This window comes from Schistocerca cancellata, chromosome 6, assembly GCF_023864275.1.
Source record: "Schistocerca cancellata isolate TAMUIC-IGC-003103 chromosome 6, iqSchCanc2.1, whole genome shotgun sequence".
NCBI classification, from domain to species: Eukaryota; Metazoa; Arthropoda; class Insecta; order Orthoptera; family Acrididae; genus Schistocerca; species Schistocerca cancellata.
In genome coordinates this window covers 348,874,919-348,899,242 of record NC_064631.1, presented here as the reverse complement: position 1 = coordinate 348,899,242, position 24,324 = coordinate 348,874,919, and the positions used below count along the sequence as shown (strand labels likewise).

The 24,324-nt window shown below is 38.2% G+C and overlaps 1 protein-coding gene across 1 annotated transcript in view; it reads right to left on the bottom strand.

The window, feature by feature from the left end:
- Positions 1-980: 980 nt before the first annotated feature.
- The window catches only part of LOC126190716 (protein XRP2-like), a 42,660-nt gene continuing 19,316 nt past the window's right edge, over positions 981-24,324 (bottom strand). The window contains exon 7 of the mRNA XM_049931189.1: positions 981-1,509. Coding sequence (XP_049787146.1) covers positions 1,387-1,509 — 123 coding nt within the window. The 3' untranslated portion in view covers positions 981-1,386. The remainder of the gene's footprint in view (positions 1,510-24,324) is intronic.

The following is a 24,324-nucleotide window of genomic DNA, read 5'->3' as shown; positions in this document are numbered from 1 at the left end:
CCAGGTTTATTCAGAGTCACACGTTTACCAAACTCATTGTGGAGGCTGGTAGAGGAAGTCTCAATGATTTTCTTGTAATTTAATCAGACCAATAGGGGAAGCTTGCAAGTGTAATACAAAGATAAAGCTGTCATCCATCCAAAGGTTGGTTTTAATGCCACACTTTATTAACCTTGGTTATACTTAAGTTGTGGCACTATCTTACTCCAGTCTTTGAACTAACTTACCCAGGCAATTACAAGGGAAAGAACAGTTTTATGTGGGTGCCGGATGATGATGTGACATGGCGTTTGTCACATTAATAATATATTTCCAAAACCAAAGTTGGTGATAAGTGACAAAAATAATACTTGGAAGAGAGGCATTGAACCCCAGACTTTTTGATTTGCTGTCTGGCACTTACCTACCAAGCCACACAATGTGACAAAAATTTGGAAGAATTGAAAACACTTACAGCAGATACCAAGTCAATCTCATTTAGCAGCAATATAACAAGAGAATTTGTACCCATGTTCTCACTTGGTACACCTTCAACTATACCATAAAAACTAGCATATCATTCTATTTCAACATCCACTGTTTGAACTTCTCTTTTGCATTGTGTATATGATACTCAAATGTCATACTTCAGGATGAATCAGAAGCAAGTCTTCTCAATTCGAAGAAATTGACACAAACAAACTGGCTTTTTGAAAATCACAGAAACCCTATTGAAAAGATTGCTTCACTACAACAAGCAATGGGCTAAACAAAGGAATGGAAAACGGAGATCCGAGTAAGTTTGCTCCAACTGCTCTAATTTTAAATAGTCCCAAGAATATGTTATCTTTACAATTATGGCACCACATGACATTCGAAGAGAGTATTTATGATATGGAAGTCATCAAAGGAAAGACAATGCCCAATACAACATAGCAAAAATTAAATAAAACTTTCGATATAAAATAAACTGTTTAATTATATAATACATTAAGAGAGATCAGTGACTATAACATTGTACTGAAGAGCAGCAGTGTAAAAATAGATAATTTCAAAAATTGTTTGTTATTACTTGTATAAATATTTACAACACAGACAGCCTTTGTGATTGGTTACCAGCAAAATTTAAATAACAAAAACTTAAAAAAGTGTAAATGTGCTTCTTTTTTCTTACATTAATGACTAGCATCAAATGACTACAATGTAAATATTTTGGCATTGTTAAATAAGTACAGTCATAAAAAATGTATAAATATATCATGAACATCAGTTCGAACAATACAAAGTCATCAAAATTTCTCTGTGACAGCTCATGTGTAACAAAATGAGAGATTGTGCAGTTGTTAAAATCCCATGTAGATACGTAAAACAAAATCTTACACCAGATTATAGCAGTCTTCCTCATTATCATACTCCACATGGGATGGTGAAGTTGAAGAAACTTTCCACTTGCTTAAGTGAAAACTTGGGATTGGTACTAACATAAACAAGACCTGTTGAGCCAGTGTCTTTTGCTATATTCACTGCCACCTGAAATATGAAAAGGACATTGATTACTGCAAGAAGTGACTGAGGAATATTTACATAGTTGTACCCAGATCTGTCTTTTTTTAAATTGCTGCAAATTCAGCAATGCATGCACTGGAAAATGAACTGTACAGTCACATGAAATGTTAAGGGATCAAACCGTATTACTTAATGTCATCAGAGAAAATTACAAAATCAGATATTTCCTAATAGTAAATTTCTGGACCGAGGCACTTACTTGCTTTTTCAAAACACGGTGTACCTCTCATGCAGAGTTAACTGACTTAACCTCTGTAGGAGACAGAAACTGTGCCAGATTCTTGTACCAGGCTCTCTAACTTTTACTGGAAGTGCTGTTACCACAAGCATGACTTGCAAAATTTCATATTAACTTCAATTTGCCCCATCTTTCTATTGTAGAACAACATGTGAACACTTTGCTAAGAAATAACATTTTCCTCCTGGACTGTAGACAAGCAAACAGAAAATAACTTTACTAAGAGTTCGAAAAGTAGCAACATCTTTTAGTTAATGAGTCCTTAGTCCAGACACGGCAGTTTTGAGACACTGTAGATGTGACTGTTTCATGTTTTTTTAGCTGTTAGACAGAACAAGTTCCCCAGGTTGAAGTTGCAAGACTTCTTCAGTTAGTACAGCACTACCTGCCGACTAATTAACAGGATGCTTCTGGATGTTTTGCCAAGTTGTTGATTCAATTTTCAGCACAAACTTGGCAAAGCGCCCAGAAGCACACTATTTTCAATAATTAATTCCTCATATACCGTGTGTCACTTTTTAAATTCCAACTACCCTTGAAACATACCAGAGTTATCAGAAAGTAACTTTCTCACACTGCCAAAAGAGACAGCGCCTCCCCTATAAAAGGCAAACGCTCATGGGTCAGAGATTTTCAACATGTATATGATACCTTATAGATGATACTTCCCGTCACTCACTAAACTGTCTTCGTAACGGGTGGTATTGTCAACTGTAATTCTTTTAACGACTGCCAGTTAGATTTGTGACTGAACATAACAGCAATGAAATTTCATTGTCATCTCTGCTCTGCCTACAGACCAGGTGTCATTAGTACGCAAGTAATGCATATTAGTCAGTCAAAATATCCTAGATGAAGATCTTGAATATACTTCACACTTCAATTTTTCAAGTTAACCTTTTTAACATTAATTCTGTCAGTCTACACAGACTATGTCAGTAAATGTACATCCATAATATAGTAAAATTTATTTCAAATATGTTTTAATCTGTAGAAGCAACCTTGACTATGTAAAAGAGATATGTTGCCTACAGGAAAATTAAATAGAACTTTGGAGAAAAGATAGTCACCTGTATGAATATTAAGAGCTCAGATGGCAGGCCAAGAAGGCTGCAATGTGGAAGACATATATAGAGGGTCTATACAATAGAAACGGACTTGAGGACAATATTACAGAAAGGGAAGGGAAAGTAGATGAGGACGAGCTGGGAGATATGATACTGTGAAAAGAATTTGACATAGTACTGAATAACCTTAATTCAAAGAAAGCCTTTGGATCAGGTGAAATTCCCTTATCATTAATTAGATCTGTGAGAGAGCCAGCCATGTCAAAACTATCCCAACTAGTGTGCAAAATATATGAGGCAGGCGAAACACCCTCACTCTGATTTCAAAAAGAATGTAATTATTCCTAATTAAAACAGAAGTAACTATTATTAAATCATCAGTTAATAGGTCATGGCTGCAAAATACTGACAAATTATTTACAGAAGAACTGAAGAAACTGGTACAAGTTGACATTATGGAAGATCAGTTTGAGTTCTGGAGAAAGGTAGGATCATGCGAAGTTAAACTACATTTATACCATTTGTAAATTCAGAGAAAATTTTCAGAATGCTAACTAGAATACATTCTTTGAAATCTTGAAGGTAACATGAAAATATACAGGGAATGGAAGGTTATCTACAACTAGTACAGAAGCAAGACTGCAGTTATAACAGGCACTGGACATGAAAGGTAAGCATTAGTTGAGCTAGGAGGGAGACATAGTAGTGGCCTATCTCCCATGTTTTTCAATCTGTACACTGAACAAGCAGTTAAGGAAATCAAGGAGAAATTTGGAAAAGGAAGAAATAACAATTTTGTGGTTTGTCGAGGTCACTGTAATTCCATAACAGACAGCAAAGGGTTTGGAAGATCAGCTGAGTGGAATGCATAGTGTTCTGGCAATAAGTTATAAGGTGAACATCAACAACAGTAAATAAGGGTAATGAGATGTTATCAAATTATATCAGGCAATCATGGAGGAATGAGATTAGAAAATGTGGCACTAAAAGCAATAGCAAGAAAAATACCGCTGAAAAAGAGAAATTTGTTAGCATGTAATATATATTTGTTTTACGAAATCTTTTCTAAAGTCAATTGTCACGAGTGTAGCCTTGTATGGAAATGAATCATGGAAAATAAATAGTTCAGACAGGAAGAGAAATAAAGTTACACAATTAATTTTCTGTTCACTTGCAAGCAGATGTCTGCAGCACTGGCACACAGAAACCTTTTGCCACAGTATTGTAACACACCAGTAGAGGAGAAAAACAAGATGGCACAGACCACTAACAAAGTGGAATAAGTAGGAGGTGTATTCATAAAGTTTTAATTATCACTTTCAGAAAATAGTTGTATAGATATTTTGCCTGTTGCACAATCTGCACTGCACGAAAAGACTACAGTAAGCACTGTACCTATTTATTTCTCTCCAAAATTCCATTCAACAACTTGAAAACTGATCAACAACAAAAATTGTCAACACTAACTCTACCAAAGAATAGCGTCATTACAACTCAGCTGCTTGATCAAAGAATAATATAAATATGTCTGTATTCGTCATCTATAGCAGGTGCTTTTCTCACAGACCTCCCCCTCCTGGCAGATTGGAGTTCCTGGTATGTGTTGATATTTGTGAAGAACACGCTGATCTGTCTTTGTGAAAGTCGCTGGTGTTTGTTGCTCTTCCACAACACTGTCAGCAGCTTATCATTGTATGCTGTCTATAATGTATGTTTGATATGCTTCAGCATCTGGAAAGACCCTAAATAAGGTGCTGCAACAGCATGCGTACCATATCCATTCTTAACATGACATGCGAGCACATTGTGATTTCCTTGTGTATGAACACTTTTCATTTACCATGTCATGAGGCTTTGGAAGGGAGCAGTGTAGTTATTAGCCTCTTAATCTACTGCAGCACATACAGTGGCTCTGATGACGTATCGGTCAGTTGTGCTACATAAAAATCCATCAGTAGGCACAAAGTTTCCCCACCAACCATTCGAGTGGTGAAGGCCCCCATGTCAGGCTTAAAGGCTTTCTGCAGCCCCAAAAAAACTAGTGGCAAGGCTATCATCTTTGAGTTATTGTGGTACATAAATGCAGTTTTTAACATCCTGTGCCATTTCTCCACCATCCCATTTTTTGCTAGATGGTGGCTGATCCTGTAGTGATGTTGGAATCCACATAATGTAAACAGCTCTACGAATAGGGTCGATTCAAACTGTTGCCCTCGATCGGTGGTGATGTGATATGGACATCCAAATCAAGACACCTATGTGTTTACGAAGGCCCTCAAAAATGGCTCTGAGCACTATGGGACTTAACATCTCAGGTCATCAGTCCCCTAGAACTTAGAACTACTTAAACCCAACTAACCTAAGGACATCACTCACATCCATGCCCGAGGCAGGATTCGAATCTGCGACCATAGTGGTCACGCTTACGAAGGCCCTCCGTTTAGTCTCTGCTGAAATGACTCTGACAGGTAATGCCTCCGATCAACAAGTATACCTGTCTATTGCTGCAAATGAATAACAGTACTCCTCAGATGGTGACAGTGGGCCTTTGAGGTCTGTGCACATGGAAAAGTTGATTTGTTGCTTCTGGGAAGTCTCCTACAGTCTTGTGAATATTTCTGCTATAGTGTGTTTACAATAAGTTGCAGAGCAAGTGGAGGGAAGCATAGTTGTCAGTGTGTGTAGCATGCGTGAGCAGACGTCCACAGTACAATGCCAGTCCTAGTCGCTGCGTAACATGGCAGGGTCACTTGACTGCGTGAACAACAAACTGGCCGATCTGCAATCTTTCTGAAATGATTTTATAGAAACTATTTGGTAATAAACTCTCATTCTCTCACATCCTATAGTTGAAGTTGTCAGCTTCATGACAAAACCACCTATCATTTTGTTAATAGTCATAGTTATTGTGATATTTCAGTAGCAGGTAAATTACTGCAAGAAATTCTTAGTTTGCAGTGAAAAATAGGTTCCCTATGAATTTGTGTATGATGTGCGTTAGGTTACCTGTTGCTGTGTATTAAATGTACATAATATATTGAATTACTCTTTAAACTTGTCAGGATAACACTGTCTGTTTCCAATCTTGAGAAAATGGAATGTACATAAAGCAATCTGATATGAACTCGTGGGTCACTAAAAACTAGAATGAAATATTCATAAATTTCTTGTATCGTAAATGTTTTGAGATATCGAAACAAGATTTTGGCAAATGAAAATGATTATGAGACTGTTCTGCCATATGATTAATAAGTGGAATTTCCTTACAGCAATATTCAAGTGACTACAGATTTTTTCAATGAAATAACGTAATTATTGAGGACCACGGTGAAACAAGAACTGCTGTGGGCTTTGTAACAATATAAGCTAAGAAGTTACATGTTTATTTGTGTACTGAGAATTTGCTGTTTCATAAACTACTGACCTGACTTGCACTAAGTTGTTAGTTTAATAATACACTATTTCAGGATTCTGTCACAATTTTCGACTGCATTACAATGTTAGTGAGATGAATATTTCTAAACTATACTATGTTTTAACAACAGAAGCCGATTTTAACATGGCAACAGGTGAAGTTACGTATTACTCAAAACTCATCACAGTCCTTCATGAATCAATGTCTCCTCAACTACCTTTTTCATATTATGGCTGACAACTCAAGCCCAGTCCCGTCATGCAACATTTGCAGTGGCTTCTTTTATCAGCATTTCAGTCTCAGTGAGTATAAACTTCTCCCTGTTTTTTGCCATGATACTTTTCACCTAGGCCAATATATTCTGTCAGATTTAAATGAGCATGATATGGATGAAGCCTGATTAAACTATGCACTTTACCATTAGCCAGTTCGTCGACATGGTATCATGAAGTTTTGGCTTATACAACACTTAAAGTTTCATTAATATCACCTTGTACATGCTAGGTTAAACTTTATCTCATGGAACATTTCTTTGTACTCAGAGAAAAATATCCTCTTTTGGCCACTGCGTTGTTGGAGCTTTATGCATCACAACAGAGTGCTATGGCGTTTTGTCCATTACTATTATCGAATTCTGAGGTATGTTTTGCAGCAGAACATTATCTTCCCACCTGGTGAATGTGTTCTTGGATGACACTTTTATTGCAAATCTTGTATTCAAAAGTACTGCACTGTTGTCATTAATGCAACACCAACACAAAACACTTATTCACAATACCTGATGACTACAGAACACTTCGACACCAGAAAATATGACTTTACTACAAGAGCTGACAAACATTGATGCATCTAATGCTTGACACCACATGGTACTGTTTACTCATGGTGTCGCAAAAGGGGCACTTTACCAGCCAAAGTGCTGGTGTCCTGGTGGGGAAAGCCAGCTTGCCATTGGTGTCACCTGGACAATGGTGTCACATCCCCCTCCGGTCAGCTAAACGTCAAAAGTTGCAACTAATTTTAAATGCACTATAAGATTACACTTTTGAAGGGGTCGGCACTTGCTCACCACTTTCCACAAATTTTTCTTTATACCAGGTCACAAAAATTACTCCACCAAGAATTCAAACAATGGAAAATCCAGGATGGAATGTAACAATATTATGAAAAGGAAAGTTGCTACTCATTATATAGCGGAGATGCTGAGCCACAGACAGGCACAACAAAAAGACTGTTACAAATAACACTTTTGGCCCATAAGGCCCTTTGTCAAAAATAGATGACCAGTGGGTACAGTTGCCTGAGACTGCAGTCACGTGTGCATGACTTGTTGATGAAGGCCTTAACAGCCTAAAGCTTTAATTGTGAGTGTCTTTTGGTAGTGCCTATCTGTGACTCAGCATCTCCACTATATAGTGAGTAGCAACATTCCTTTTCATAGTATTGTTACATGCCATCAACAATTTGATGGTTGTGTTAGAGTTGGTATGAGTAAGGCTGTGAGTCACACCGAATGAGTCCCTCCTTGCATAATATCCACACTTGCTGGAGTTTAAGGGACATCGAGTTGTCCTGCAATAATTGCTCTAGCTGTCCAACCATGGCTTGCTCTGTTCTTAGCTGATCGTAATCTACTGGTGTCTAAAATGCACCGACCCTTGAGAACAAATCTGCCGTGATACTGTGCATCCATTTTATGAGCTTGATATAGGTGGTAAATTGCCCACTGAATTCCAGCTGGTGGAATTGCTGTGGAGAACAAGCTTCTTTCCTCCCCCATAATGTGTAGGTAAATGACTTATGATCGGTACAAACTGTAAAAGGCCAACCTTTGACATAAGGATGAAAGTATTGGAATGCCCCATAAATGGCCAGCAGCCCCCTGTCATACACACTCTACTTAGCTTGTGCTTTTTTGAGGAAAAGTCCTAAAGGTTTTCAACTATGCTCAACTTTTTGATGCAGGGCCATACCAGTTACAAACTGCCTGGCATCCACTACAACTGTCAATGTCACATTACGAGCAGTGTGTGCCAAAAGGATTGCTTCTTGTAAATTGTGTCTTGCCTTCTCAAAGGTCTGTTGCATGACAGGCATCGATGGCAGGGACTGTTTGCCAGTAGTGGGATGTTTTTAATGGCTTATACATTTTCTTTGAGGACAGATACCCAACACCGATACTTCACACCCTAAGATTGTGACTTGTTTCTGCTGGAGGGCATACTTAGTGTTGTTTATTATTAGCCCATACTTCCTGATTACCTCGAACGCCATCTTCAGTTGGTCTTCATGTACTTCAGCCATTTGTGAAAATATCAATACAGCATTCCAGGTATCTGAAGCAGAACTCTAGTCTCCTCAGAACACCAATGAACCTCTGGCAAGGTTGCACTGCACTTTTAAGCTCAAATGGCATGAGGAGAAACTCAGAGGCTGAATCAGGTTATGAAGGCAGTCTTGCAAATGTCTGCTTCAGCCACTAGGAGCTGGCTGTAGGCTGGTCTACCACACTGAAAACTGGGGTTCTGTCCAACACGTTTGTAAAATACTGTAGAATGGGAACAGGGTAGTAGTCAGGGAATGTCATTGCATTTAGTGCATGATAATCCCTGTAGGGTCTCCAAGTGCCTGAATCCTTTTGGACCATTTGGACCAGGTGCAAGGGCAACACCTACAGGCTATCTGATCTCCATATGATGCCCACTTCTAACATGCTGTCAAACTCTGCTTTTGCTTCTGCAAGCCAGTTGGGGCCAGTCTTCTCAGCCTTTGAAAAACCAGTTTACGTGCTGTGGTTTTAATGTTATGCACTGTGTTGTGAAGCACCTTAAGGCCCAATTCTGGTGAAACTGCATTATTAAGTAAGCAACAACATTGCTCGAAACTCTGCTACAGCACCCATAGTTACCTAACTCTACTGTCTAATTTGTGCTGTGCTCAGCTGTAGCTGTAGCCCATGGTGGTGGATAAAGTCTGCTCCCAGTATTGACTTTGGCACTTCTGCTAGTACGAACTTTCATTTGAATCTCTCACTGAACCCGATATGTATTGTTACTTATTGTTCACCATACGTCTTAATCAGTGAATTGCTGGTGGTCATTAGACGAAGTGCTGCACCCATTATTTCCTCTTAAGTCCATTTATGTGGCAACACACCGACATCTAAGCCATATAGACTAGGTAATGTCGGTTTGTTTATTGGTCTTTTACGTAAAGGTGCCCAGATAATGTGAGTAGGCAAACAGTTTTCTCTCTTGCTGGATGTGTGGTCTGCCAGTCGTGCAAAAAACCATTTTTCTCAGTACCCAAACATGTTTTGGCACTGGGTACTGAGAAAAATGGTGTTTTGCATAACTGGCGGACCTCACATCCAACAATTTTAACTGCAAACATGGCCAATACAAGGAGCTGCAAATCAAAAGATGGACAGTTTCCTCTCTGTTGTCCTGGCTAAACTCTCTCACGTAATTGGTCCAACCATGGGTGCAGAACCTTGTTTGTTTCCTACAATTTCACACTCAGTTACTATGGTTGTAGTGATTATCACCTCATCTGTATCTTGGTGACTTTCAGAAAACATACAGCCTGCTACGTTTACTGCACTGCACTGAGCTCATTCGGGAATGAGCAACGTGAAGTGAAGCTAGTAGCTCTCGAACCTAACTGTTTGTGGTACCAACATATAAGTTCATCTCATCCCACCTGTGCCTGCCTCTGTCATCCAGGACAGATATGCCACTAGTATAGACAGCTACTTATGCATTATGTCAGTCTGTAGCTTCAGATCACGGAGTTGCGCGTTAACATTAACTCTCGGCACTTGCCTTATAGGCTGCAGCTTCCACAGCGCTGTCGCCGTCCACATCTTGTGTTACTGTTGCTCTGCTTACTTGTCCCACTACTGCATCTCTTTTGTCTGCATTGACAACACATATTTGATGTTATCAGAGGTACATGTGACAATCACCGCTTTTACCAACAGTGGCAGCTGTGTGAGTCAAACATGTCTTAGTGTGTCTCCTCTACAATATTTCAAGAGATGCCGCCAAAACTCAGAAGGTGTCCTACTGCCAATATGTTCTGGGTGCATGACCTGCTGCATTTGCTGGTCTATGGATTTGCATAGACACTATTACTGTATGAGATTTTCACTCTGCAGCGGAGTGTGTGCTGATATGAAACTTCCTGGCAGATTAAAACTGTGTGGTGGACCGAGACTCAAACTCAGGACCTTTGTCTTTTGTGGGGAAGTGCTCTACAATCTAAGCTACCCAAGCATGACTCACACCCCACCCTCACAGCTTTACTTTTGCCAGTATCTCATCTCCTACTTTCCAAACTTACAGAAGCTCTCCTGCGAACCTTGCAGAACTAGCACTCCTGAAAGAGGATATTGCGGAGACATGGCTTAGCCACAGCCTGGGGGATGTTTCCAGAGTGAGATTTTCACTCTGCAGCGGAGTGTGCACTGATATGAAACTTCCCGGCAGATTAAAACGGTGTGGCGGGCCGAGACTCGAGCTCCTGAGTTTGAGTATAGGTCTGCCACACAGCTTTAATCTGCCAGGAAGTTTCATTTTATTACTGTGTCTCTCAAGTTTAAAGTACCAGTCTCATGTGGGCATTTAAATATAACATCTAACACTGTCTCTACCGTTCGTGCATGCAGGCTATTGACAATCACCATGCACTTAGTGTAATCTTCTGTCATGTTGTTCAGCATGAATGCTAGATCCAACATGGCAAACCAAACCTCAGGCTTTTCTGATAGAAACTTCAACACTTGTCTCTTCATTCAGGAGCTAGTGATCACATTATGTGCCACTGTTCCACTGGCTGCTGCCGAGGCTGGCTGTTCGTAAGGGTGAACTCGTCATCCTGTACAGTAATTTTCATTTGCAGGTCTTTAATTTGTTTCCCCAAATAGCCATGAAATTTGTCATTCTATCTGACTGCGTCTGGCTTTGTAATTTACCGCTTTGTCTTGCTTTTCTGGTGTCATCAAGTCATAGGTATAGCTAGTTGCACTAATAAAGATGTCTTTCTATTTGTGCTTCCCACAGTTATGTAATCCAAGTGCTAGCCAAGCCTGACAACGCTTAACTTCGGTGATCTGACAGGAAATGGTACAAACCACTGCAGCAAGACCAGTGGCAAAAAATTCATTAAGTAACTTTGGTTTTGCGAGGTGGTACTTAAAATTTTGCAACTACCCCTCATATGTTACAAACAGCTTTTCTTTTTTTTCTTACTTCATTCTGTAGTTGTGTAGAGTTTTTCCTTCTCTAGTATGCTAGTGTTATTTGCACATCTCTGTGCTATTTTCTATGCACTGTCCATCAACTGACTAATTGAGTGGTTGCCTTTTCTCATTTTTGTTAATCATCTCATTATACATATCACATTTTGTGGTTCACTTCCTAAAAGAATACAAAACATCCTCATATTATTTTCACTGCATGACAAAGAAGCACGGAAAAATTAACATGTAATTCTGGTTTAGAAATTTTTTTGCTGCATATTGCAATTTTTGTTGTTCCTATTGACTCCTTGGTACATTTTCCTTTGGTGGAAGTTGGCAAGAACTGTTTCCAAAGTAGATATTTGCAGTAAACTCACAGTTACCACTACCTTTCACCATCTGCCTCACTCCAGATCCATACGCTGCACCAGCCAACAGGCACAACTCATTATTTTTAATTATACAGTATTTCTATGACAACTTACACACCTGAATTACATTCCACTTTTCTACAGAGCAATTATCACTTTTATACTGAACACATCCTTGGGTCAGTAGTAATGAAGCATCTGTTGTTCAGGAAATTGTGAGCTAAATGGGAGGCAAAGACCTTAATGTGTAAACACAAAGCCCATTGTGTAGAAATAGCACTATCATTTGTGCAGTTGTATCAAAATGACGACAACAAATTATTGCATAGTATTTGCACAAATGATGAATGGACAACTATTTGATTTATCTTAGGAATTTAGGTGAAGTTGATGCACTGAAGTGTTGGTTGGTGGTCCTTCATGCTGACTGTGTTAGCATTAAAACTGATGTTAGTTATCGGAGACAGAAAATACATTTCATTCACCAATGACTTGCACAGAAGTGAAACACAGAACATTTAATGTCAGAGTTCCCATAAACAATCAAACTTATTTGTCAAATTTGCTCTCATAGAACCATGGATGTGTCAACCAAGCCCGTACACAATCTCACAAGTTTGCCAACTTAATTTCACTTCTGAAGCAGGTGCTGTTCATTCATGTTGTATTCTGAAACAATTGGGAATCACTACAAATGCAAATATAACATTTCTAACATTGACTATGGCAGTCTCTTGAAAGAAGGGAAAGATGAAGATGAAGATGAAGAAGAAGAAGAGGAAGAAGAAGAAAACAAGATACTCATCCAGGGAATGGTATAAAATGAAAGAGAAATATACACAAGTAAATCTACATTGTACTCAGAACCTGATGACTACATCAACTTTCTACGAATAGAATGCAAAACATTTAACATCTTGTTTAGAGTTACTTCACCCTCACACTGAAACAGAAAACACAAGCATGTGAAAATCTGTTCTCATTTACTTGGTCCTCCAATGATATTTTGTTAAGATATTATAATGTGGGAGCATATAGCCTACATATCCTGTGGAAGAACCAGAGAACTTTGATTTTTACTTTATTTTATCTGTATTTTTTTTTTAATTTAATCCTATTTCTAATTGTATGCTGTGCGCAGAATTTTTTCTCAATCTCTTTCTGCATAATATACAAGGTTATTATAAATGATTGAAGCAATTTCATAAATTCACTGTAGCTAGATTAATTGACATATTGGCAAAAAACTCAAAACACATAGAAAAACTCAAAAATTTTGACAACAGGTACCAAGAAAGTGTGTGTTGGGCTTGAAAGGCATTCACATCTGTCTGTCATGACAGTGCAATAACACTTCATAATGTAGTTCGACGAAGATACACCAACTGCCAATTCCATTCGGCAATGGTATGTGCCATTTAAAGCACCAGGATGCTCTGCAAGGGGAAATCAATAGGTCAGCCTGCAGAAAGTGAAGAAACGGTTCATCATGCGCACATTAGTTTTGCACGTAGCCCATAGAAATCGACGAACAGAGCAAGCAGAGAGCTGAACATCTCACAACCGACTGTTTAGCAGATCTTAAGGAAGCGACTGAAGCTGAAGCTTTACTGCTTCCAATTACTACAACCCCTAACTCCCAATGTCAAAGTCAGACTCTGAATTTTTGTTACAGTTGCAACAATTATGGAAGTAGATAGTTTTGTGAGAAACCCCTCTTTAATGATGAAGCAACATTTCTCATAAATGACACAGTGAACAGACACAATGTGTGAATCTGAGGGACAAGGAATCCCTATGCTATCGTGCAACACTGTCTCATGGTTTAAAACTTATGGTACCTTTTTCTTCTGCAAAAAGACTGTTACATGACACATGTATTTGGACATGACGGAATATTGGTTCATGCAACAACTGGAGGCCGACAGTGTGCTTCTCGCCTACCAACAGGAGGTGCTTTACCCCACTCCCACCATGATGTTAACAAATTCTTAAACAGAAAATTGGGACACCGATGGATCTGTCATGATGGGGCTGATGATCAGCAATTCATGTTAGGCCTCCACACTCTCCCCCCTAACCTCAGCAGATTTTTTTGTGTGAAGTTACATGAAAAATTCTGTGTTAACGCCTCCTCTACCAACAAACCTACCAAACTGTGAGCTCGCATCAACAGTATTTTTGAACTGATTGATAGGAACATGCTACACTGAAATGCGAAGAGCTTGATATCTGCAGAATCAGTAGGGGTCACATATGAAGCACTCTTATCAATAATAATAATAATAATAATAATAATAATAATAATAATAAAAGCTTTTTGATTTTGTTCTACTTGTGTACAAAGCCCTGTGACAATATGTCAAATAACATAACTACAGTAAATCTGTGAAATCATCTCAATGATTTATAATACCCTTGTATGGCTGGGAAAGACAGACCATCTCTATCATTTTGGTAACTGCTAGTGCTATTTTTTTATCCTTGATCATTGTTTCCACAGTTGTAAAAACTCATAATACAGTGGAATAAACTATAGTAAAACTCTTTTTCACTACACATATGTGGCGAAACTTCAACATAAGCAATGACCACCAAACTTGTCAAATTTCCTGTCAATCAAAATTTCTGTTAAACATCTTCTATGTTTGACGAACATATCAAAAGAGCACCACACACCATCAAATATTTGGTACATGTAGTAAAGTTCTGCAAATTGTCTGATCATGTACGGGGCCCTTTATAATAAAACACTATGGAACACCGTGACAGTCTGTTTAGAACAGCATGGATAGGTACACAACGCAGTTGATGAGTTGATTCAGAACATAGCTCTCCCACAAGGATTCAGCACATTTTGTTTGTTCATCCATACTATGGCAAAATTTTTCAACTTTTCTTACCTCCCTATAAATTCTTGTTTCATCAACATTTCTGTAATGATGAAGTAATACAGGCAGCTTCCACACAATGGAACAAACTCCAGGTGACAGACTCTCATGACACAAAGATACGAAAGTTGATCCCACAAAATGACGAAATATCCGAAGGTGTGTATGTTGAGAAGTAGATCTACAACTGTTGTGGCCATTGCGTTAAAAGTTTTCCAGTAATATTTTTTTTGAGGGACCAGGGAAACTTATTTTCTCAATGCAGCTCCTCAGATGGTATTTCCCCAGGATAAATACACATAAAGTAAACTCTTGTGGACCTGAACTACAGACAGTTATTTAGTAGCATGTAGCACCCCCCGCCCTGGTGACTGATGATGTGTTGTGGCACGGGCTTCCTGAGACACTGTGGGTGTTGGGAAGCCACCCTAATCTACGAACATCACCACCAACAATTCTTTGATATTGGGCACAGCTAGATCCAAGGAGCCCACATCTCACTCAATAATATCCAAAATGAGTTCAGCAGAAATGAGGTAAGATGACCATCATTTCCTCTGGGGGTTCCTTAAACCACAATTCAGGAATGACAGGGTGGTAAATTGTTTTACTGAGATTACAAGTTATTTGTGAGATGCTGTGCTGAAGAAATACACAAATATGATCAGATAGTAGGTTCCTGTATCAGTAGCTGGCTAGATACAATGTCAGATGTATAAGGGGCCCTGTTTCACCACATATAAATATCCACTACATGAGACAACCTCCATCACCTGCCTGAACAGTCTCCTGTTGGCAAGTGGGATGCATCACTGCGTGTAGTTTTCAATGTACACATACTCCAGTCAGTGTTCCCCCGAAATGAACCAAGATTCAACAGCCCTGCCCAACTTCTGCCATGCTTTGAGAGTCCAGAGGTAGTGTTCAGGCACTGTTGCTAATCTCTGCACTCAGTTCCATGCAATGATCCAGGAAAAAAATGTTGTACAATCGTTCCTGTACATCAAAATAAGGTGACAGTTCTGGACAGTATGGCTGCTCACTGGTTCTGTGAATTGGTGAGTGATTTTCTACACTGTGGCCACTCTATCAGCTCTTTTAATACAGATTAGTTGATGATGGCTGCTGTCAAGAACACACTGTTGCACATCATAGAAAATTTGGATAGGAAATGGTTTTCTCTTGAGACATTCACGGTACACCTTTATCATATTGTACATGATATGAGCCTGCATGATCTCAGAGATGGAATATTCCATGCTCAAGCACCCAAGATCAGATGCACTGATAATATGCTAGAGTTTTGCACAATGGACAGTTGAAGGTCCGATGAAATACCATTTACATATCATGGCTAAGCTATTTCAGTTACTATGAGGACAGGTGTGCTCCCTTGCTAACATAGCAGCTTTAACCCATTCAACTGCTTCTATGTGAAAGTAGAAAAAAAGATCAACAGTGATTCACCTATAATTGAAAATGACGTATCAAAAATGCTGCGAAATTTGTGAACGTTCCACTCTCAGTTCAAATACGAATTTAGGGGAAATGAGAGACCAAACTCCATTTCACCTTCAAATCCTCTTTGGCTATTTCATGTAAAACCATATCCAGTGGCATAGTTTACAGAAAACTGAAACTTGCCACACTACTACTCACTTCAAGATGCTGCAGACATCTTCTCCTCATGACCTGAAACGCTATGAAGTCCTGCAGCAAGATTTCAATCCAACATTTGCAGCTGTGTGTGCTTGGCACAGTAAAGAAAGGTTCTTCACTTCACCTAAGAACATGCTGTCTCCTGAACTGTTTAAAAATTTGAGGAGTGGGTACACATGCTTCATGGTGTAATTCATCATGTCCTCCATTCAAATAACAGCTGTGAAGCATTTGCTAAATAATGTGTTCCAGTGGATTTCACTCAAAGGTATCACCGTGTTACGTATGAAACTAAATTGTGAGACAGTTGCTGATTTTTGACTTATCAGACAATTCCCACTTTGCAGTATCTTTGAGAACAGAACTGCATAATGAAAAAAAAAAGTAACTGCCTAGGACTTCATCTAATAGAAACTGAAAAGGTCACCCCCTGCCACAGACAGGGCATGCCCCACAACGTAATATATTAGCTTGGTGCATAAGCTCATAGAATTTTTGTTTTACATGTTGGTGTTCCAGTTGCTATGGGTTTATTTGTCAATTGTTATTTTTTATTTGTGGTTCACTATAGCTATCTGAGTTTACAAATCACCATTTTGTCATTTGAAGATAGTGAGTGAAGCTGTGGATGCTACAGATGGACTGTCAAGCAGAGAAATCAGATCATTTCTGACATATTCTTTTGTTTGCATTCAACAGTGGGGTGACAACAGTGGAGGCAGAAACAATTGTGCTGTGTATCAGGATTACGCCACTGTACAGAGCATGACAAGAAAATGGTTTTCTTATTTTAAGGAGGATCATTTTGCTACTAGTGACTCTCCATGTTCAGAAAGACCTTCTGGGTTTGATAAAGATCATTTAAACAAGTTAATCCACAATGATCTACATCAGTTTACTCAAGGAATTTCAAATGTGACTGACTGTGATCATTCCACCATGGTGTGAAATTTGCATGCAATGGGGAAGGTTAAAAAATCGAGTGTAAGTATACTGCATGCTCTAAGCCAAAATCACGAAAAGTGGTGGGTGCATCTCTGATTGCTCGCCATCAATTGGCTCGTGGTCAACAACAACCACTCCTATCCTGTATCATTACTGGTGATGAGAAATGGTGTCTTTATGCTAACTTAAGGAAAACAAAGGAATGGTTGAACCCAAACAAAGCAGCAATTCCCCGCGAAAGACCTGCACACATCCACAAAAGATAAGGTTATGCAAATAAAGCAACAGTGATAGTGTGGTGTACTACAAATTGCTTCCCTGAGGTGTAACTATCACTGCTGACATTTTGTCAACAACTGAGACGATTGCAGATGGTATCAAAGAACAATGGCCAGGAAGACTGTGTGAAGTGATGCTACTCCACGATAATGCTTGCCTGTATTCTGTTAGAGTGACAAAAAGCACTATTCAGGAGTTGGATTGGGAAGTCATTCCGCAACCGTATTATTCACCTAATCTAGCACCTCTGACTTTCACCTTTTGCGCTCTACCAAACAACCTTCAAGGAACTTCCTTCCAGGATGCGCAAGTGCTCCAAACATGGCTTGATGAGTTCTTTACTTCAAAACCATGATTTCTACAGTTGTATACTCAAAAAGGTAGTTCAGCACTGGGAGATCATTGTAAATAGTAAAGGAGATTATATTACTGATGCCCCAGGAGAAGATGGAATTAATGCATAACTATGGAAACTAAATGATGAAAGATTAACAGAAAAATCAACAAAATCATATTAAACATTTGGGAAACAGAACAGATCCCTTCTGAATGGAAATGCGCACTCATCCATCCACTCCACAAAAAAGGGGACAAAACTGAACCAAATAATTACAGGGGTATCTCATTCATGCCAGTCACATACAAAATCCTGTCAAAAGTTCTCATGAATAGATTAGAAGAACAAGCTGACCCACAAATAGGAGAATACCAGGCTGGTTTTCGCAAGGGACGATCATGCATAGAGCAGATCTGGAATCTGAAAATGATTCTCCAGATGAGAAACACCCGACACACAGTGGTCACTTTTGTAGATTTTAAAAAGGCCCACGACTCAATAGACAGAGTAGCGCTCTGCAACACGCTGGAAGAATTCAGCATTGACAGAAACACAAGAGCAATCATTCGGCAAACATTTACTGACACAGTATCCAAGGTTAAATTTATGGGGGATATCTCTGAACCATTTGAAATCCAAACTGGAGTGCGACAGGGTGATGGACTTTCACCATTACTCTTTAATATCATTCTTGAAAAAATTATCAGGACATGGGAAAAAAAGTAAAAGGAATCCAAATTGGCATTATAAAAGTTAATAGATTCAATGTGAAGCATTTAGCTTTTGCAGATGACCTTGCAATCCTCACAAATAATAGAAAAGAAGCCACTAACACCATAGAGAAGTTACATGAAATTGCCCAAAGAACTGGCCTGCAAATCTCGTACCAGAAAACGCAGTACATAGAAAGAGTGCCACAAACCAAATTGCCTATTGTGACAACTCATGGGAAAATCATACAAGTACCACATTTTAAGTACCTGGGAGAAATCATCCAGCCATCAGGGATCAACATAAAGGCCAATGAGGAAAGAATAAAAAACTAAAGAAAGCATATAAACTCACGTGGAACTATTATAACAAAACGTCCATATCCGTTAACACAAAATTGAGGCACTACAACACTGTCGTACTTCCGGAGGCTCTTTATGCGTCTGAAACAACACAAATAGGTGAGCAAACTAAAATCAAAGAAATAGAGAAACAAGAAAGGAAAATTCTCCAGGAAATTTTTTGGCCCTACACAAGAGCAAGGAATCTGGAAGAAGAGACCAACATCAGGATTATATAAATACACAGACAAGATTACGGACACAATGAGGAAAAGAAGAATGCAGTTCTACGGACATATTCACAGGTGAATGAAAACAGAATTTCAAAGCGAATTCTTAAAGTTATCAACTCAGGCAGAGGAAAAACGAAATGGATAAAAGAAGTTGAAGAGGACCTCAGACAAGCACACATAACAGTAAATGATGCAGAAAATAGAGCTGAATTCAGGAACATAATCAAAAAACATAAATTTGACACCACGACACAGAAGAGACCAGGATAGAAATGGACAGCGGAGCGAAAGAAGCAACACAGTGAACACATGCAGAAAATTTGGGCTCAGAAAAAACATAAACAATCATCATAAAGGAATTCAAGTTCAAACACTCTCTTTAAATGGGAATAATAATAAACCCCGTGGAGACCCGGGAAAACAATAGGCCTCCGGTATGTTCTGCCAGTCGTAAAAGGCAACAAAAAGAACAAACCACTAATAGGTTTAACCCCCCTTTTAGTGTGATTAGTTGGTTCAGGACAGAACTAATGAAGCCTCGGACAAGCTCTGTCATGGTCGGGGACGACGCTTTAACCCTATGCCCGTCCACAATGGTAACGACACTGCTAGCCACACGGAAAATGATTTAAATCCAAATAAAGGTGTTTTGCAGGATATGCTTCCTGCAACCACTCTAGAAGGAAAACAAAGACAGAGGATGAGATGGTCAGATGAAGTTAACCGACACCTCATGTTCTTTTATTACCAAGCAACAAACTTAGGAACCAACACAACTGGATACAGATCACAAGTATACACAACATTTATTACCAGATACCCAGAACTAAAATTTTTAACAGAACAACGACTAGCCAATCAGATCCGTGTAATAATAAAAAATAACAGGATACCCCAGTCAGAATTAGAAAACATCAAACAACAAGTACAACAAATACTGGAACACAATAATGTGCAATCAGAAGAAGAATATACAGTAATGGACTCAAACATTCCAGAGCAAACAAACAAAGAACAACACGCATCAATTAAACAATCAGAGGAAAACGAAATCTTAATACAGCCACCAGAACAAGCACAAATAGAACACGAAGTGATACACATGTTAGATATAGAAGAAAAATTTCAGCTGACATATATAGATTACAAAGACACAAATACAGACATTAGACCATTATTGCATAGACCACCAAATAACCCACAAGTCGAAACAACAATAACAACTATCAACACAATCATACACAACAAAATAAATGAAAATACAACTATGGAAGAGTTACAACTACTGGTTTATATAGGAGCACTCACTACACTAAATATACATACTAGGCAGATATCTGAACCAACCAACACACAGAAGAAACCCACACAACCAGCATGGCAACACAGGCTACAGATCAGAATAGAAAAACTGAGAAAAGACATCGGACAGCTAACACAATTTATAAGAAATGAAATGTCAGACAAAAAACGACAAAGGTTAGGTAAAATCTCACAACAAGAAGCGATAGAGCAATTAGATGAAATGAAGCAAAAAATTACAAGCATTGGCCAAACGACTTAGAAGGTACAAAAAAAGTGAAAAATACAAGGAAACAAAACCAAACATTCAACACAAACCAAAAGAAATTTTACCAGACATTAGATAACACACACATTAAAATACACAATCCACCAAACATAACAGACATGGAACCACTTCTGGAGCAACATATGGTCAAACCCGGTACAACATAACAGGCATGCACAGTGGATACAAGCAGAAACAGACACATACAAGATGATACCACAAATGCCTGAAGTGATAATTTTGCAACATGAAGTCACCCGAGCAATTAATTCTACTCACAGTTGGAAAGCCCCTGGAAAAGATAAAATAGCAAATTTCTGGCTAAAGAAGTTCACCTCAACACATTCACATCTAACTGAATTATTTAACAGATACATTGCTGACCCATACGCATTCCCTGATACACTCACACATGGAATAACTTATCTGAAACCTAAAGATCAAGCAGACACAGCAAACCCAGCTAAATATCACCCCATAACATGCCTACCAACAATATACAAAATGTTAGCTTCAGTCATTACACAGAAATTAATGACATATACTACACAGAGCAAAATTATAAATGAAGAACAAAAAGGCTGCTGCAAAGGAGCACGAGGATGTAAAGAGCAACTGATAATAGATGCAGAGGTTACATATCAAGCTAAAACTAAACAAAGGTCGGTACACTACGCATACATTGATTACCAAAAAGCTTTTGATAGTGTACCCCACTCATGGTTACTACAAATATTGGAAATATACAAAGTAGATCCTAAATTGATACAGTTCCCAAACATAGTAATGAAAAATTGGAAAACCACACTTAATATCCAAGGAAATTCAAATAATGTCACATCACAGCCAATACAGATTAAGTGTGGAATATACCAAGGAGACTCATTAAGTCCTTTTTGGTTCTGCCTTGCTCTGAACCCACTATCCAACATGCTAAATAATACAAATTATGGATACAATATTACTGGAACATACCAACACAAAATCACACATTTGCTATACATGGATGATCTAAAACTACTGGCAGCAACAAATCAACAACTCAACCAATTACTAAAGATAACAGAAGTTTTCAGCAATGATATAAATATGGCTTCTGGAACAGACAAATGTAAGAAAAATAGCATAGTCAAGGGAAAACACACTAAACAAGAAGATTACATATTGGATAGCCACTGCGACTGCATAGAAGCGATGGAAAAAACAGATGCCTATAAATATCTAGGGTATAGACAAAAAATAGGAATAGATAATACAAATATTAAAGAAGAACTAAAAGAAAAATACAGACAAAGACTAACAAAAATACTGAAAACAGAATTGACAGCAAGAAACAAGACAAAAGCTATAAATACTTATGCTATACCAATATTGACCTACTCATTTGGAGTAGTGAAATGGAGTAACACAGACCTAGAAGCACTCAATACACATACACGATCACAATGCCACAAATATAGAATACATCACATACATTCAGCAACAGAAAGATTCACATTAAGCAGAAAGGAAGGAGGAAGGGGATTTATCAACATAAAAAACCTACATTATGGACACATAGATAATTTAAGAAAATTCTTTATAGAACGAGCAGAAACTAGCAAAATACACAAAGCAATCACTCATATGAATACATCGGCTACACCACTGCAATTTCATAACCACTTCTACAACCATTTAGATCACATAACATCAACAGATACGAAGAAAGTAAATTGGAAAAAGAAAACGCTACATGGCAAGCACCCGTCTCATCTAACACAGCCACACATTGATCAAGACGCATCCAACACATGGCTAAGAAAAGGCAATATATATATACAGTGAGACGGAAGGATTCATGATTGCAATACCGGATCAAACAATAAACACCAGATATTACAGCAAGCATATTATTAAAGATCCCAATACCACAACAGATAAATGCAGACTTTGCAAACAACAAATAGAAACAGTAGATCACATCACAAGCGGATGTACAATACTAGCAAATACAGAATACCCCAGAAGACACGACAATGTAGCAAAAATAATACATCAACAACTTGCCATACAACACAAACTAATAAAACAATATGTTCCCACATATAAGTATGCACCACAAAATGTACTGGAGAATGATGAATACAAATTATACTGGAACAGAACCATTACAACAGATAAAACAACACCACATAACAAACCTGACATCATACTCACCAATAAAAAAAGAAATTAACACAACTAATCAAAATATCCATACCCATACAACAAATATACAGAAGAAAACAGGAGAAAAAATTGAAAAATACATCCAACTGGCTGAGGAAGTCAAGGACATGGGGCATCAGGATAAAGTTGACATTGTACCAATTATACTATCAACTACAGGAGTCATACCACACAATATCCACAAGTACATCAATGCAATACAGCTACATCCAAACATATATATACAACTACAGAAATCTGTAATTATTGATACATGTTCAATTACCCAAAAGTTCCTAAATGCAATGTAACATACACCAAACAGTTAAAAGGAAGTCATGCCTGATCAAGGTCCACGTCACTTTCCATTTTTAACCAGACGTAACGTCTGAGAAAGGAAAGAAATAATAATAATAATAATTGATGCCTAAAGTCTGTGTTGTGTAGACGTTGTGTTTATTAAACTTACAGAAAAATGCTATGAAATTATGCACCAACCGAACATACTATCACTGACAGGTTCATATGAGTAGTAGTATATGAACTTCATGAAAACAGAGTCCTTTCATCTTTATCGTTGTTCCCACAATACTTCACTGTTAAAGCATGTAGTCTTTCATGAAGGACTGAATGAGATTCTAGCTGTTACTACAGATGTTTTTCAAAATCACTGCCATTCTACATCTTCATTAGTAGAAGAGGAAGAGGATTAGAGTTTAAAACCCTGTCAACAAAAGTCGATTATGAAATGACAGGGAAGGAAGTTGGCTAAGCCCTTTTCAAAGGAATCATCTTGGCACTTGCCTGGAATGATTTAGGCAAACCAAGGAAAACCTACATCTGGATGATCAGATGCAGATTTGAACTGTCATCCAGCCAAATGTGAGTCCAGTGTGTTTACTAGTAGGTCAGTATAGGTTAACTGAAAGTTGACAAAAATAGTGTCATGACAGACAGGCTCTTTTCACTCTGGTTTATGGTATACATGTTATTACCATAAATTCTCCTATACTGTTTTTAACATATGATGCTTCTTATCACGACAGGGTCACTATAAGACCAGTTGATGAATCCATGCAGAAACAAATATGTAGTGTTTACACTTCAAGCAACTTTCCTGCAGCATTTTTTGAGTATACACATTAACACTGTGTTATCTAGTTGCCTGTGTACCAGCTTCAGTGACAGATCCAGCCTTAACATGGTCTTGTTGTGATCGGTTATTAAACATTAATGCAATGAGAAGGTTTTTCAAACTTGATAATTTTTCTATTCATTATGTTAATAAAA